Source organism: Apis dorsata, unplaced genomic scaffold (genome assembly GCF_000469605.1).
Source record: "Apis dorsata unplaced genomic scaffold, Apis dorsata 1.3 scaffold_269, whole genome shotgun sequence".
NCBI lineage: Eukaryota > Metazoa > Arthropoda > Insecta > Hymenoptera > Apidae > Apis > Apis dorsata.
In genome coordinates this window covers 420,685-436,459 of record NW_006263547.1, presented here as the reverse complement: position 1 = coordinate 436,459, position 15,775 = coordinate 420,685, and the positions used below count along the sequence as shown (strand labels likewise).

General features: G+C 29.1%; 2 protein-coding genes and 1 long non-coding RNA gene across 4 annotated transcripts in view; 2 read left to right on the top strand and 1 right to left on the bottom strand.

Annotated features, from left to right (window-relative positions):
* The window catches only part of LOC102677388 (mediator of RNA polymerase II transcription subunit 16), a 6,423-nt gene extending 3,384 nt beyond the window's left edge, over positions 1 to 3,039 (top strand). Inside the window, exons 10-15 of the mRNA XM_031510965.1 lie at positions 6 to 10; positions 107 to 253; positions 335 to 548; positions 2,304 to 2,413; positions 2,487 to 2,632; positions 2,728 to 3,039. Coding sequence (XP_031366825.1) covers positions 6 to 10; positions 107 to 253; positions 335 to 548; positions 2,304 to 2,413; positions 2,487 to 2,632; positions 2,728 to 2,851 — 746 coding nt within the window. The 3' untranslated portion in view covers positions 2,852 to 3,039. The remainder of the gene's footprint in view (positions 1 to 5; positions 11 to 106; positions 254 to 334; positions 549 to 2,303; positions 2,414 to 2,486; positions 2,633 to 2,727) is intronic.
* A 244-nt stretch (positions 3,040 to 3,283) lies between these two features.
* Positions 3,284 to 5,545, bottom strand: LOC102676377 (thioredoxin-like protein 1). The gene is made up of 4 exons (XM_006616599.2): positions 5,183 to 5,545; positions 4,498 to 4,765; positions 3,766 to 4,049; positions 3,284 to 3,682 (listed from the first exon to the last, which is right to left on the bottom strand). The coding sequence occupies exons 1-4, from the start codon at positions 5,278 to 5,280 to the stop codon at positions 3,469 to 3,471; spliced, it is 864 nt and encodes a 287-aa protein (XP_006616662.1). The 5' UTR covers positions 5,281 to 5,545; the 3' UTR covers positions 3,284 to 3,468.
* Positions 5,546 to 6,211: 666 nt separating this feature from the next.
* LOC102676284 lies at positions 6,212 to 7,690 on the top strand. Of its 2 annotated transcripts, none has more exons than XR_421922.2 (3): positions 6,212 to 6,331; positions 6,992 to 7,080; positions 7,505 to 7,663. It is a non-coding gene; the product is annotated as an uncharacterized LOC102676284 (long non-coding RNA). The 2 variants fall into 2 exon arrangements; XR_004150647.1 differs by lacking the exon at positions 6,212 to 6,331 and adding an exon at positions 6,623 to 6,661 and having other exon boundaries at positions 7,505 to 7,690.
* The last annotated feature ends 8,085 nt before the right edge of the window (positions 7,691 to 15,775 follow it).

Here is a 15,775-nt window from a genome sequence, read left to right as displayed (position 1 = left end):
TGTAGATAAGGTAAAATTAAAATTTTTTTTTTTTTTTTTTTTGCGGCAAAAATTTCAATAAATCTATAATCATAATATATGATTATTCATATTCTGTAATTACTAGGTACTTTTACATCTCGATCCTAAAGAATTTACTGTGGAACCAAGTACGTTACAATCGTTACAACAATTGATTCAATGGGTCGCAGATCTGGCTTTAAATCTTCTGGCTCGTCTTCCAGAACAGAGATTGCAAATGAAGTCTGGCGGTGTTAGTATTGGAAATAAATTCTGAATAATATATTGGTCAAAATAGCATAATTGTATTAATTTTTTTTTTTATGTGATGCAGTATGAACTTCTGAAAGATCATAAAGCCTTGAATACATTAAGAGAATTGCTTGTGATAATACGTATATGGGGTTTACTGCGTCCTTCGTGTCTTCCAGTATTTCTTCGTAGTGCTGATAATCTCGATGTACTGGCCTTATTATTCCGTTTATTATCAAAATTGATTCAACCAAATGGTGATGGTCAAACTCAACAAATAGATGATGGTCTAATTGGTAAGTTCTTTCATGATATATATAATATGTATCATATATACAGTAATATAAATATTAATGTAATATTTATATGTGTAATAAAATTGCGATATAATATTTATAAATAATCGTTTATTATGATATTATTATTATTATAATAATCGTTTCAAGTTTATCATTGATATTGGTCGGAAGTAAGATAAAACCACATCCTCGTATTTAAAAAGGAAATTGTAGATTTTTTCGTGGCGATAAATGTATAGAGTAGATATTATACGCCAGTATGCATAAAACATATCGTGCGATAGTATTATAATTTTTAGATTTCTATTAATTTTAATTTTTACTTTTTGAAATGAATGATAAATTTGCGGTAAAACATACAAACTCAATAAGTTTAAAAAAACAAAAATTGTTATTGAAGGAAAATGAATCGAATAATTGTTTCCCGTATTCGAAACCATATAAATTAGTTATATTTTGTATTGTATCATGTTGTATATTTTTTATTTATTGGTTCATATTGACACCTCTTTTAATTAGTGCTTTTGCCAATCATTATTCAAGCAAGATTGAAATTTGGTCAGGTAGTCTCGTTTTATATTGGCTCATTGCGTTTCTAATTTGGCTTTTCATTATGTTGTGTTTGATTATCATTTGGAAATGTGACGAAATTAAAAGCAACAATAAAATAAAATTGCAATCTTATGGTACGAACAGTACTCTGAAATCCGGATCTTTAATCAATACTAAACTTGATTATTCGCAAAATACGAAACTGAAAGATAAACCATTGAATGATTTAATTATTGATAAGAATAAAATTTCACATAATAAATTAAATATTAATAATTCTGATGAACTTCGATATAACAAACTTAAAAGATATAGAGATCTTCCACCTTTAGTGATTCATCGTCGTAATTCGGGTAATGATATCGAACATACTGGAATTGTGAATGTGAAGAAGAATATTAACGAAAGTATCAATGAGAATAACGAAGACGAATATCTATTAAAGACTGGAAACAATTATCTGAAAAATCAAAAAGAATCGATAAAAGATTATTTAAAATTGGTAACAGTTACTCCGCAAGATGAATTGGAGACAAAAACACCAAAAGAATCTCTTTCACCGAGAGAATTGTTTTTTATTGATCTTATAAGAGAAGCTGAGAAAGCTGAACAAAACAGAGAAAATAATCCTCAAGAAACTGAAAAGAAACATTTTTTCTCTGATGATTTTTCTCCAACTAAAAAAGATGTAAATAAAAATTTAAAAGAAGAGAAAAAATTGATAGAGAATTTAACAGATCACAGAACAACATATTTTATCGCGGATATAAAAAGTCCAAAAAATGAAAAAACTGAAATATTTTTAAAAATCGAGTCGGATTATGAATCAGCTAAAAAGTGGTCCATGAATTTAAATGATAGAAAACCAATTCTTATATTAGAAAATACTTCTAAAGATGAAGAAAATGAAAATTTGAAAGATGCTATTCTATAATTATTTTATTCGAAATATAATTAAATATTTTCTAGTTTGATAAAGATTTAAATTATTATTTTACTACTAGATATTAATTCCAAATATATTATCATAAGTATATATTGATTAAATTATAAATTATAAATTAATAATAAATAAGAATTGCAAAATAAAAGATACATTTAAAAAGATACATTTTTGATAGTGATTATTTTAAAATAGAGCAATGGAATGAAAAACTTGATAAAATATATTATTTCACTATGATAATGATTTACTTCCAGATGATTGTTGCTTGTTACCTAATCAAATTATGATACCTCAATTACATCAAGGCAATAGTTTAACAGCTATTGCTACACCTGTGCTTTTTTATCAAAATTTTCCTTTGCAGGTAAAAAAGTTTTTCAGTACTTTCTCTCTTCAATATAAAGAGCTTTTAATCCTTTATTTTTTTTAAATTATAGTTAGAATATAGCATAGAGCCAGAACAATTATTATTTGTACCTGAATTTAATCCAATTGAAGGTTGTATGCATAGTGGCCAAATTGTGGATGGTATAAGGCATTTGTATCTTGGAAAACAACCACTTCTTGTTAAGCAATGTACAAGGTATTATATATAATGAATAATAATGATTATGATATTTTCTTCAAGTTTTCTTCATATAAAATTTTATATTAATTAAAATTAAATTAAAATTTCAGGTGTGTTGGAAAAGCTCAAGTTCAAAATATGACAAGAACAGCTGCAATTAGAGCATGGGATCAAAGATGGGCACGAGCTTGTCGTTGTGGTGGTATTTGGCGAATTCATAAAGCTTATTCTTAAATAATTAAGTAATTTATAAAAATATATGTTGCGATTTTATACATGATAAAATGATAAGTTATATTAAACATTTTTAAGATATAATGTATTTGATATTGAACAAATTTCATTTCATATTCATGTAAATAATTTTTATTTAGATAGGTAAAATAATTAAATAAAATAATTATTAATTTTTATTATTTTTATTTATGAATACAATAATTTTTTTTTAAATTTTGCACCTAATAATTAATCCTTGAGCAAGTGCATTTGTAAAAATTCTTTAAATATTTTTTTAAATATAAATACGTATATATATATATATGTATATATATATATATATATATCGGAGGAAATGCAGAGACGTACTCCAATTTATTTTACAAAATTTTTCGTTAATCTATTACTGTTAATAAATTATTAATAAACAAATAATTTTTAAATTACACATATATTGTTATTTCATAAACTACGGAATTTTATTATATCGTTACATAATTATGGAGAGTCTGAATACATAAAATGCATGTATAAACCATAAGAAACAACAAAATTTTAATATTATTTTTTTTAAAATAAGACGGCCATTGAAAGTTTATTTGATATAATATACTCTTACAATTCTTTATTTGTTGTTAATGACTTTCTTCTTTCTTACCATTTACTCTTTTGAACTCTCCCATATTTATTGTTGAAATTGGTGAGCCAAATATAGCTAAATAATCAATCCTTGTTACTTCATTACCAGTTTGATTATCTTTTACAAAAATTTGTATATTCTGTACATTTTGGAATTTCACATAACGCAAGGCAATTGGATTACCTTCTTCAATATCCTTTGCTGATAATCTACACAAAAAAAAAAATAACATTATTAGATACATTTTATAATATATTAAATAATATAAATAATATAAAAATGATGAATTTACGTTAAATCTTGGATGCTTGTATTAGAATCTGCCATATCAAAATCAATTGTTCTAGGTTGATTAATAAACAATTTAATATTTTTTGGTCCCTTGTCTTTGGGAGCTTTAATCTTTAAAGAATGTACTTTAACTGCTTGTGAAAATGCAATAGATAATATTAATTGTTCATCACATTCACTTTCCAAATATCCATCATCAGCACTCAAGCATTGTAAGAAATTGTGATCATCAGATTCATTTAAACATTCAGATTGTGCTTTTGTAATGAAAGTAGCTAGATCCATCTGCAAAAGATATATAGTTGAGAATAGTTGAGAAATTTTTGAATCATATATTTAGTATCTTTATTTCTAATATTTTTATATATAACAAAGTTGGGTACAGACATCCAGGGAAATATATGTATGTAAATAATATTTTTTATTAAGAAGAGAGTGAAAACATCTAAATGTGGTACAAGTTTTATATTTTGAATATATATAATCAATTTTGTGTAATGATATTTACAAAATATTATAAAATTATGAATACATGCAGTTGATAAATCAATATGGTTTATATATTTTAATTGATGACATTTTTTTTTTTAATTAATGAATAAGTTATAATGTTAATATCCACTGAAAGAAGGTTACCACAACTTGTTTATTGGTACTTATTCCACAAATACAGAACTGCAGCAAGAAATATCATTCCAAAAATATGGTAATAAACATTATCACTATTTCGTACATGTCCAGATACTGGACTCTCAGAATCCTCTAAATCTCCAGAGCCATAAAATTGTAGAATTTTTGATTCCAATCCAGTTGGATCAGCTCCTTGACATAATCCCAATTTTGTTTGGTTACGGTAAAATATAAATGTGGGCATTGCACTAACTCCTTGCATAGCAGCAGTTTCTGCACATTTGTCTACATCAACTTTAAGGAATACTGCATTTGGATATTTAAGTGATAGTTGTTCAAATATTGGTGCAATTCGCTGGCATGGACCACACCTAATTTAAAAATTAATTTAAAAATTACTAAATTAACATTATATTAAAATTTAGGAAAAAAAATAAAAATTATTTTGTTTGCCTTAAATACTCATTGAAATTATTATAATATCAATTATAATTATATTAAAATGTTATTAATTCGAAATTGAAATATAAAATTAATATTTTTCATTCAAATCAAATTAATAAATAAATGTGTAAATATAATATATTAATAATACTAATATAAAAATATTATATTTTTTTTGGCTATTAATACTACAAAGTAATAATTATTGCTTAAATGTTTGAGTATAAAAGAAATATAAAAATGAATAAAAATTTAAAAACTAAATAGGTTTATACAGCAAATATGGAAATCGAAGTTTTCAGATTTTAGTAACCTTTCATTTAATGTAACCTTAAAAAGCTTACCATGTTGCTGTGAAATCAACTACCACCAATTTTGTACCCGCACTAGCCATTTCTCCATAAAATTGGCCATCATCATTGATTACGCGTACAGCTCCCATTGTATTTTTTTAATATGATCTAATACAACATGAATGACGACAAAACGTTTCAACTATTATCAAAATGTTGAATGACTGGCACTTTGAGCATACAGAACCGCGTACTCGAATGCGTTTAATTTTTATGGCTAATTTACGTTAAAATGATTCAGGTTTGCGATTGGAAACTTACATGAAAGCTTTATATATAACATAAAACTTTATATATAAAATAGTTGGATGAATTGAAAATGCAACTAATGCTACAATATATGAAAATGCGACTTAAATTTAATCCGCCAATAATAAAATATTTTCAATGAACTTTTCTAAATTATTTTTCTAAATATATTTATTTGTATTATTTATATTATATTTGTTTTTTATTATGTGTATCTATATTATGTTCGAGATATGAAAATATTTTTTATTGTATATCTTTTTACAAAAATTGAAATTGCATTTGCATTCATATTATGCTCATATTTCGATTGCTTCATATTTCTTCCTCGAATCGAATTCATTTTTTCTCTCATTAAAAATTATAATTTAAAATAAATTATAATTTAAAATGAATATTATAATTGAAATGAAGAAACATTAATTTAATTTTCTGATCGTGTGCAATTGGAATAATTAAAACATATTATATAATACTTTAATTTTCGCGCGGATTAAATAAGAAAATGGAGAAATTCTAACCAATTAGAAGATTGCTAAGATTTAGCAAAATGAATCATTGCGCATCATAATGCGCATGATGTCAGTATAGAGTTAAAATTATGGTGACAAGTTGCATTTTACCGGTTGTGTATAATTACGTAAAATTTTTATTAGATAGATTATTATATTACAGTTATTAAGTTTAAATAAAAATTATTAAGCTTTGTTTAATTAATATATGTTTATTTAACTTAGTTATTACACTAAATTTGATTTGAATAGTGTTTTAAACTTTTATCATAAAAGTGTAAATTATCATTTAATTGGAATTTCAAAAGCGGGATAGCTTCGAAAGTTTCTGCATATATCATGAATTAAAAGATAATTCAATAATATTCATACAAATGTGGTAAGATTTTAATAAAAACATAATTAATATACATTTTTTTTATCTTTTCATTCACATGATGGAAATAGTTAAATTATTATAACCGATTCATATACATATTTTATATATAATTGTGTCTTAAATAAGTCTATTTGTATATTTCTTGATTTATGTATAAGATTGAAAATATATCTTATGATTTCTAAATTGACGGTTCACGTTTATGCCATGCTCAACAAGTTTCGATATGTCGATTATTGAGCATATTCCTCAATTTGTATTTCGATATATCGAAATCGCGAGATGTCATTCTTTTCTCTAAACTTGTGACGATTAGACGTTTCTTTTCAAGTATGTGATTTACTTATTCTATAATATTTATTTATATATATTACTATTATTTTTTTTACTTTTGTATTATTATTTCATTAATACGTGTTTGTTCAATTATTTATAAAATGTTAATATAGTTAACAGTTATTCTTTGGAGAATAATTTATTTTTTATTAATTTATTTGACTATTAGAGTTCCAGTTCGTATTATGATCTTCTAAAATTAAATTAGGAACTTAAATTAGATTATATTTTTGTTTTACAATATAATTAATCTTACATTTTTTATACATTTCTTTATATTACTTTTATACATTTCTTTTAGAGATTTAATTTTCTTTTATGCAGATAATTAGCTGATTGCTGAAATTACTTTAGGCGGGAAAAAGGATTTTCAATATGGACGCTATAACGATAATTTGTTTTATGGAGAAGAGGTAAAATTTGAGTTGCTATATTGAAAAAAGATATATATAATTTTTTACTTTTATTGAATTACTAGTAGTAATATCATTATAGTTCTATAATTTATTATTAATATATATATATATATATAGTTATATAATATATATAATACATATAATAATTTATATATATACATAGTAATATTATATGTATTGAAAATATCAAAATGATAATAGAAAAATTTTCAAATATTTCTAATATGCAATAAGAATATGTCATTAATTCTAATTATTATTATTAATTCTTTTATATTATTATAATTATAATTAATTCTTTTAAAAGGAGCAGTATTTTTCTAAACATATATATTGATAGGAAGAAAAAAGAAAAATGAGAATATATATTTTTTTTTTTCATTTTCTATATCCATTAATACTATTGTTATTTTGTTTACAGATTATTGTGACTACGTGCAATGTAGTTATTAGAGTCAGTGTTTACGTAATAATGTTTTTAATATTTTTTAGAGCACAATAGCTCTCATTAAATTTGATAATAATAGTTTTATACGAAATAGAGTCAGTGCTTGTTCGTCGATTGTACAATGATAAACGGACGCGTACTTACTTAATACTTTTTTATTATTTTTTATTTTTTAAATATTCGTTTTCGGTTATATAGAATCAGTGTTTCTTTTAAGAATATATAAGGCGATTATCGATTATGCAAAAAGGTAATTGTTTTTATATAATTTTTTACCATTTATTTTATTCTTTGTATTTTACTTTAATTGTTAATAACAATGTAAAGAAAATTAATATTTCAAAAAATTAAAATTTCAAATTCACGTTTTGTTACAGATTTTGTCCCAGTTTTGAGGTTTTTATACAATGATTTTCTTTTTAATCAAAGCATCATCAATGGCAACGCACGTACTTCGTATTCATTGGTAAGTCGTATACATTCTTGTTTTTCTACTCGTTCAATCATATCGTAGTAATCATAGAAAGCACAGACTAGATGTAAGATCTTTTATAAGATTTTTTATATCTACTCTGTGATGAAAGATTCGAATTAGCGCGAGCGACTCAGAATTTTTATATTGGATTGACTATCAGCGCCATCTCGTAGCAGTTAAAGATATTTCTTCAAAAGCAAAATAAAGTAGGTAAGAATTAAAGACTAGAGCCATCTTTCGAGTACTTTTGAAAATATCTTTTTATTCAACTCAAGAGATGGCGCTAATAGCAATTTCTATCCTATTTATTTCTCTTTTCATTATTTGCTTTCCTTATTTACATATATTTTATTTGCGATATTCAAGAGATGGCGCCACTAGCAATTTTTGTCTACATATATTTTATTTTCGATACTCAAGAGATGGCGCCAGTAGCAATTTTTATTCTATTTATGTTCTCTTTCTATTATTTGCTTTCCTTATCTACATATATTTTATTTGCGATACTCAAGAGATGGCGCCAGTAGCAATTTTTATTCTATTTATGTTCTCTTTCTATTATTTGCTTTCCTTATCTACATATATTTTATTTGCGATACTCAAGAGATGGCGCCACTAGCAATTTTTATCTACATATATTTTATTTTCGATATTTAAGAGATGGCGCCAGTAGCATTATGTTCTCTTTCTATTATTTGCTTTCCTTATCTACATATATTTTATTTGCGATACTCAAGAGATGGCGCCAGTAGCATTATGTTCTCTTTCTATTATTTGCTTTCCTTATCTACATATATTTTATTTGCGATACTCAAGAGATGGCGCCAGTAGCAATTTTTATTCTATTTATGTTTTCTTTCTATTATTTGCTTTCCTTATCTACATATATTTTATTTGCGATACTCAAGAGATGGCGCCAGTAGCAATTTTTATTCTATTTATGTTTTCTTTCTATTATTTGCTTTCCTTATCTACATATATTTTATTTGCGATACTCAAGAGATGGCGCCACTAGCAATTTTATCTACATATATTTTATTTTCGATATTCAAGAGATGGCGCCACTAGCAATTTTTATCCTATTTATGTCCTCTTTTATTATTCGCTCTCCTTGTCTATACTATTCTTATATGTAATACTATATATTTAAATAATTATTTTTAATTTTATTTAAAACTTTTATTTACAAAGGTTGAAAAATATATAATAGATACATTAATAATGATAAATATCAATAACATTATCTTAAAATAAATATTCATTATCGATAAATATTATAATTTTTATGGCAATTCAGACTTTCAAAATTATTGAATATATTATTATTTATATATATATATTATCAACATATCGGTACTATAAATCGACCAAATAAAATTTTACCTTTTCCAAACTTGACGCCTAAATAAATTTTGCATCGGGGACAATAATGTACTACATCTTTATATCTAGTCGTAATATATGGTATTATACACATGCTAAAATTTATTTTCGTTTTCTTTGAATATTCAATTATTTTTATTCGAATACTTTCTTTTTTTTTAAATATAATACTCACCAAATTGGGATAAAAGCTGTAGCTATAACACGCGTTGCACCAGTAGTATGATGATGAATTTCTGTTTTTATGTAACTTAAACAATTTGGACATGTTGTTACATATGGATATTTACCGAATTCCGTGTGTTCTGTGTCGAATTATAAACTTATTATATTACAATATTATTAATATTCATATTAATTATCATTAATATTATAATTTATCATTATTCAATATAATAATATTATTTTATCAGCATATATTTTAAAATTATAATTAAAGCGAAAAATGATAGCTATCGATCATTCGTAAAAGTAATATTTTTTTTAATTTTACTTGCCTGAAAACGAATGAGGAATTCTATGTAAATGTGTCACTCTTTCAAACAATTTTCTAAATTTTTCAAACTTTTTAGGAAACTTAATTTTAGAACGCCTTTTTTCAAAATCGTAAAAAAATTCACTTATACGATGCCTTATACCTTCGAATTTATAGGGTGGTGGGTAAACATCTAGAAAATAAAACTTTCATATAATTTTCACAAGAATAGATTTGGAAATGTTTTAAAAAATTAAATTTAGAAGTTATTTAACAAAAAAAAAAAAAAAAACTTAAATATGCAGCAGCAAATACAGTCTTATCTTTCACGAGGATTATTTTATTCATTAATTTTAAACGCCTCTAAACATACGCAAGATTTTTCTCTCGTCTTCCTCTTCGTATTCCTCGATCATGTTAGGTTGAAAACTTTTCTATTTCTTTTTTCTTTTTATAGAAGATCTATTTATATCTGAAAATTCAAGGAATCGTTAAAACAAATTTCAACAAGTGCAAGTCAAATTTCGAGATAAGCGATGCTCTCCATTTGTTTGAATTTTTTAATTTACCTCTTTCTCTCTCTCTCTCTCTCTCTCTCTCTCTCTCTCTTTCGGTACTCACCATCAATTCTTTTTTTTTCTTTCTTTCTTTTTTACCCTTACGTTTCTGTGCATCGATGTTAGGGCAAGGAAGGATCGCGTTATCAATCAGAGGCAGGAAGACGGGATGTCGCGACGGCGCGAAATTCGCATGGTCGTTGAATAGGGAAGGAAGGAAGTGGGAAGGGGAGGGGAGGATGAGGAGGAGGGAGTCTACGAAACGTAGTAGTCAGGTTGGAAAACGATGAAACGGTGTACCTATTGTCCGGGGTGGCCGATTGTGAAACAAGGGGTGGGGGTGGTAATGCGGCTTTCAAAGGAAGCTCGAACACTTGACCCCCGTGATAATCAATGGCCCCGATTCACCTAGCGCGGGTTTAATTTTACTAACCCTCGTCGAGAATTGGCGGCACCGTGCTCGAACGTTGGGAATCAATTAGGTGGAGGATTCGTGGCCGATTCGAGTGGGTTGCTCTCCGAAGTTTTGCTGCAATTTTCACTCACTTCGCGTCTTGGAAAATCGTCGTGGAAAATATGATACGTGATACGTGATCAAGAGGAATCAATTTGAAATTTCACTCGATTGATTCTTCGATATCTCGACCGGATATCAAAATTTTGACCACCCTCCCCGAGATAGTGCACGACGGAAGTGCAATTGCCATCGATTGCCTTCTTTAAACGACGAGGTTTAAATCATTAAATCATTTGATCTGAACTCCTAAAATACACTCGCGATCTGTAAATTAAAAAGCTTCGTCTCGAAACGAAACGAATCTCCAAGGATTAAGTTTTTAGAGGATACGTTTCTCAGAGAGAGAGAGAGAGAGAGAGAGAGAGTGGGTGTCGTTTAATTAATAAATACTCGATAAAGAAGGAAGAGGGGGAGAAAGAAAGGAAAAAGAATAAGAGGCACAATTGGGTGTATTGAATAGATAGGCGGAAGATAGTGGGATGTGTCGGAGGCGTAGGGGATATCCAGCTAAGAGAAAACCATTGTCTGGGAAACGTGAACACTATTTGCCGGCAAAGTAGATTAGGTCGGTATTGATAGAGAGGGGAAGAAAGAGAAAGGGAAAGATGGCATGGCGGAAGGACGGGAGTAAGAGGGTGGAACTAAAATAGAGAGAGGGAGAGAGAGGTGAGAGACGAAAGGAAGGAAGATGATGAGAAGAGAGGGATGAGAGAACGGTTGTGTTCTCAGAGAGAGGCCAATATAGACGCTCGAGATGGGATATAGCAATAGAATTTCGCTTACGAGGTATAACCGCGTTAGACGATGCCCTTTGTTGTATCAGTGCGCAATTGCCTTAAGTTCTGATCTTGTCCGATATTGATGTTCGAGAGGCCGGTGAAACCTCTGATAGGATACTAAGAGTTCTATTCGCTTTCGCTCCTTTCCTTACCGTGTCCGGTTAGTTACCAACTTTCTATTTTTCTTCCTTCTCCTCCTCCTCCTTCTCTTTCTCCTTCTTCTTCTTCTTCTTTCTTTTTCTAATTCCCTTTCGCTTAATTCTCAAATCGATCGATGAATTTCATTCACCATTCGATCGCTTTTCGTTAACTTTCGATCGAATCTCTCTTGTGAAAAATTCAATTTTGATTATCTTGCAAATATTGCAAGATATTATAGAAATGTGAAAATTTTTTTTTTAAATAAATACCTGTCGTAAAAATGAATTTCTCGATTTAAAATTGCATTAAAATAGCATCTGTATTTTCTCGAAGAGAAAGAATCTTAATAATCGAAATTTATTTTATTATGTGCTAATAGAATTCAATTTTATTTAATGGGTAAATGTATATACCAGAAATAACAATTTCACAGCGCATTTCTACCGAATAAGTAGAAACGTAGAATCCCGGAAGTCGGAATGTTGTAATTGAAGTACATTCAAAGTAAGGGAATATCGTTACGTTACACGTATATACGCAGTCCCCAAGGGAGCTCACCTAATTCTCCACTCTTAACTTCATATCGCTTTATCTGGCATTTTAGGGTTGAACTAGGAACTGGTATAGAGATGCCAGACAGTCCGATATTCGACCATAATGCTGAATTTAATTAGGTGTCATTGCTCCAGTTTCCATAATAATTCTCTTTCCCCGTCTTTCTTCGTTTCGCTTCCTTATCGAAAATCTTGTCTTTTTCTTTCTCTCTCTTTTTCTGTCTCCTTCGCGAGCAAACGAGTATTTTGCTCTACGATAAAGAAAATTTAATCGATATTTATTTTTCTTCCAACTTTATTATCTTTCACTTAAGATAAAATTCTATTTTAATATTTTTTTTCTTCGAAGAAATAATTGTAGAAATATTCCTAACGTCTAATCTTGTTTGTTATTTTCACGCTGTGAAAATAGCTTCGAGATTTTGTATATTCGTTCTTCTTTTTTTTTTTTTTCAATTTCTAACTTCGTTTCATTCAAATTTCTCACATACACGCGCGTATTTAAAGATCTCAACACAAACGAAGCAAGAGTACGATTCTTATGTACGAATAAATATAAAATCGGAAGAGATTCGTAAAATAAATTTTTCTCTATTTCTCTTGAATCACATTTTTTCAATAAATTTTCTCAATAAGAAAGCCTCTAACAACTTTCACTGCACACACTTTAGGTTTCTTTTTTTTTTCTTTCTTTAACTTATTTTTCGAGAATAAATTCCTGGGAATTAAAAATCACGTAAATTTCCTTTGATTTTCTCCGACAAAAGACAAAAATTTCGTATAAAGAAATCGTGCATTTTCAATACACTCCAACATCCTGATATCAATATCGAGATTAAAAATAGAAAGAAATCTCACCTGTATTACCGTTATTTACAATAAACAAATAAATATACAAATACGATATTCTTGATCACCAAAATGGACACACATGCACTCACACGAACGATATTATTATAACCGTTTATCACAAATATTCTTAAACACTTCCCTCCTCTCTCTCAATCTCTATCCCCATCCCTCTTTATATCTCTTCCTCTCTTTTTTTTATTCTTATATCTCTTTTATCTTTATCCTCCTCTCTCTCTATCTTCACTCCTATCTCCCTGTTGTCTCGCGAAAAGAAGGGAGAGGGAGGAAGAGAGAAAGAAAACGGGTCGGTTTGGCAGATTTGGTATTGGCGATTCGCGGTTGAAGCGCGTTTGTACGGGAGGGGCGAGGGGAGGAAGGGGGTACAAGCGTGTTGCGGGCGTAATTCAGTAATGAATACGTACGCTCGCGTGAAGTGGTAGCTGCTGATATGTAGTATACGTAACATCTGGCGGCCTATGAAATGCAGGATCGAGCAGTCTGCAGCTGAACGTTACGAGCGGCAAGAGTTATGAGCCCCGACTCAATCTCCCACCGCCTCCGTATAATTGCGATACTAAAATTCGCGGAACTTTGAAAGGGCACGAAGGCTCACTCTCCTCTCCCTTTCGTTACTCGATTCTCGATTCGTTATTGTCTCGAGAGAATCAGCTTTTTTCTTCGAGGGCAATTTTTGTCGTCGTGTTTTTTGAATTATTTGAAATTGTATTTGTCAATGCCATCTGTTTCGAGACACTCGAATTTCGCAAATATTCGAATTATTCGTATTCTTAGGGGAGTTAAAAAATTCAGATCTCTTATAGATTAAAGATTTCTTTTTTAATTCTTCTCTTTAAAGATTGATTATTCGTCTCGAGAATTTTGAGATAGTTTGATAGATGAAAAGTAAGTAAGATCAATTTCTTTATCAATTTATATATCCAAAGTGTACAGGGAAAGTGAATATTTTCATTCAAATCGTTTTGAATCATTATCTGACGAGTAAAAATTCAATCGAAAAATTTCAATAATTAAAAGTTTACTATCCAATAATAATCCTCGTATAAAATTTTCATAATTTAATCCTTAACTTTTATCGAAAAAAAGAATATTCCTCAATAGCCCGAAAAAGAGTTCAATGTCCCCGCGTCGACGTGTTTTCAATAAGTCTCGGCCTCTCGTGTTCAATGGTTAATTAAACAGCCGAACGAACGGATAGGGTGAATGACTGCACTTATCCAGCAGAAAGGTAAATTTAGCACGTTTAGGAGAGAGAGAGAGAGAGAGAGAGAGGTCATTTCGGAACATTTGCCCCATTGGAAAAGAAGCTTTACCTTGCTCCAACGCGGCTTATGTATCCCTCCCTGTGTAAAAATCTCTCCACACCGCGCGTCGATTTCCGCAAGATTTCCGGGTTTCTCGCTATTTTTCTCACCCCTCCTTTCCCCTTGGTGAAACGAATCTCGTCTCACATCTCCACACAACGGGACAGAATTCATCCACTTTGTGACCCCTTTTGTATTTTATCGAGATACGCATTGTAATTAGGTCTTCTTCGATATTATATCGTAATACCGTATCGTATGATCGTATTATATTTTCCCCCTTCCTCCTCCCATTCAATACGCGTATTATTATTTAAATTATTATTTTCAACGCGTAATTATTCGCCCATTGGGAAGGTAATGCGATATTTATAACGTATTATCGCGTATATTTTCATTAATTATAGGAGGGGGAGGTCGTAAAAATTTTATTAGCGGCTTCCGGTTAAAAGTATCTCCTGTTTTACCATTTTTTTTTTCAACTGTTTCACTATTATCACGAGTATCAGTAGGATAATCGTTTCGTTCGATCGATCGAGAATATCGAACGATGATTATTATCATCGTTGGAAATATTAAATTGCCAATGATTCATAGAGTGAATGATATCAATGATATATCGTAGAATAATTCGAATAAGTTGAATTGAAAACGCAACGACGCTCAAACTTACTTTGAACGAAATCTTTCGAACGAAAGGGAATTTGTATTGTTCAATTTAGATAATTTTCGAAAATTTGAAATTCGCGCGTTATATCAATTATTTTTCTTCAGCCAGCGATATTATATCGAGGATAGGACTCGTATCGATTATCAATCATCCAATTAATGGCAATTTTCACGTGGACGTATCGATGATCGGCGAAGGACGATGATGATCGCGGTCAGGGGTTAACTAATCGCAGGAAAGACGTAGATATGTATCGATGGGGGTTGGAAGAGAGCGGAGGAGGAGGGAGAAGGTCTCTCCCTTTCTCCCTAGCACGCAATCCTTTATTACTCGGCCGATTAATTGATATTGATGTGACATTCCTTTCAGAGATAACTTGATCGATATTAATGCGCCCCACCTTCGGTTGGGAAAGTGGCGATCAAGGATGGCCGAACGACACGTAACATTTTAAGCCATAAGCGCGAATTTTGAAAAAATATCGAGTATATTGGGGAGGGAGAAGGGGAGATAAGAATG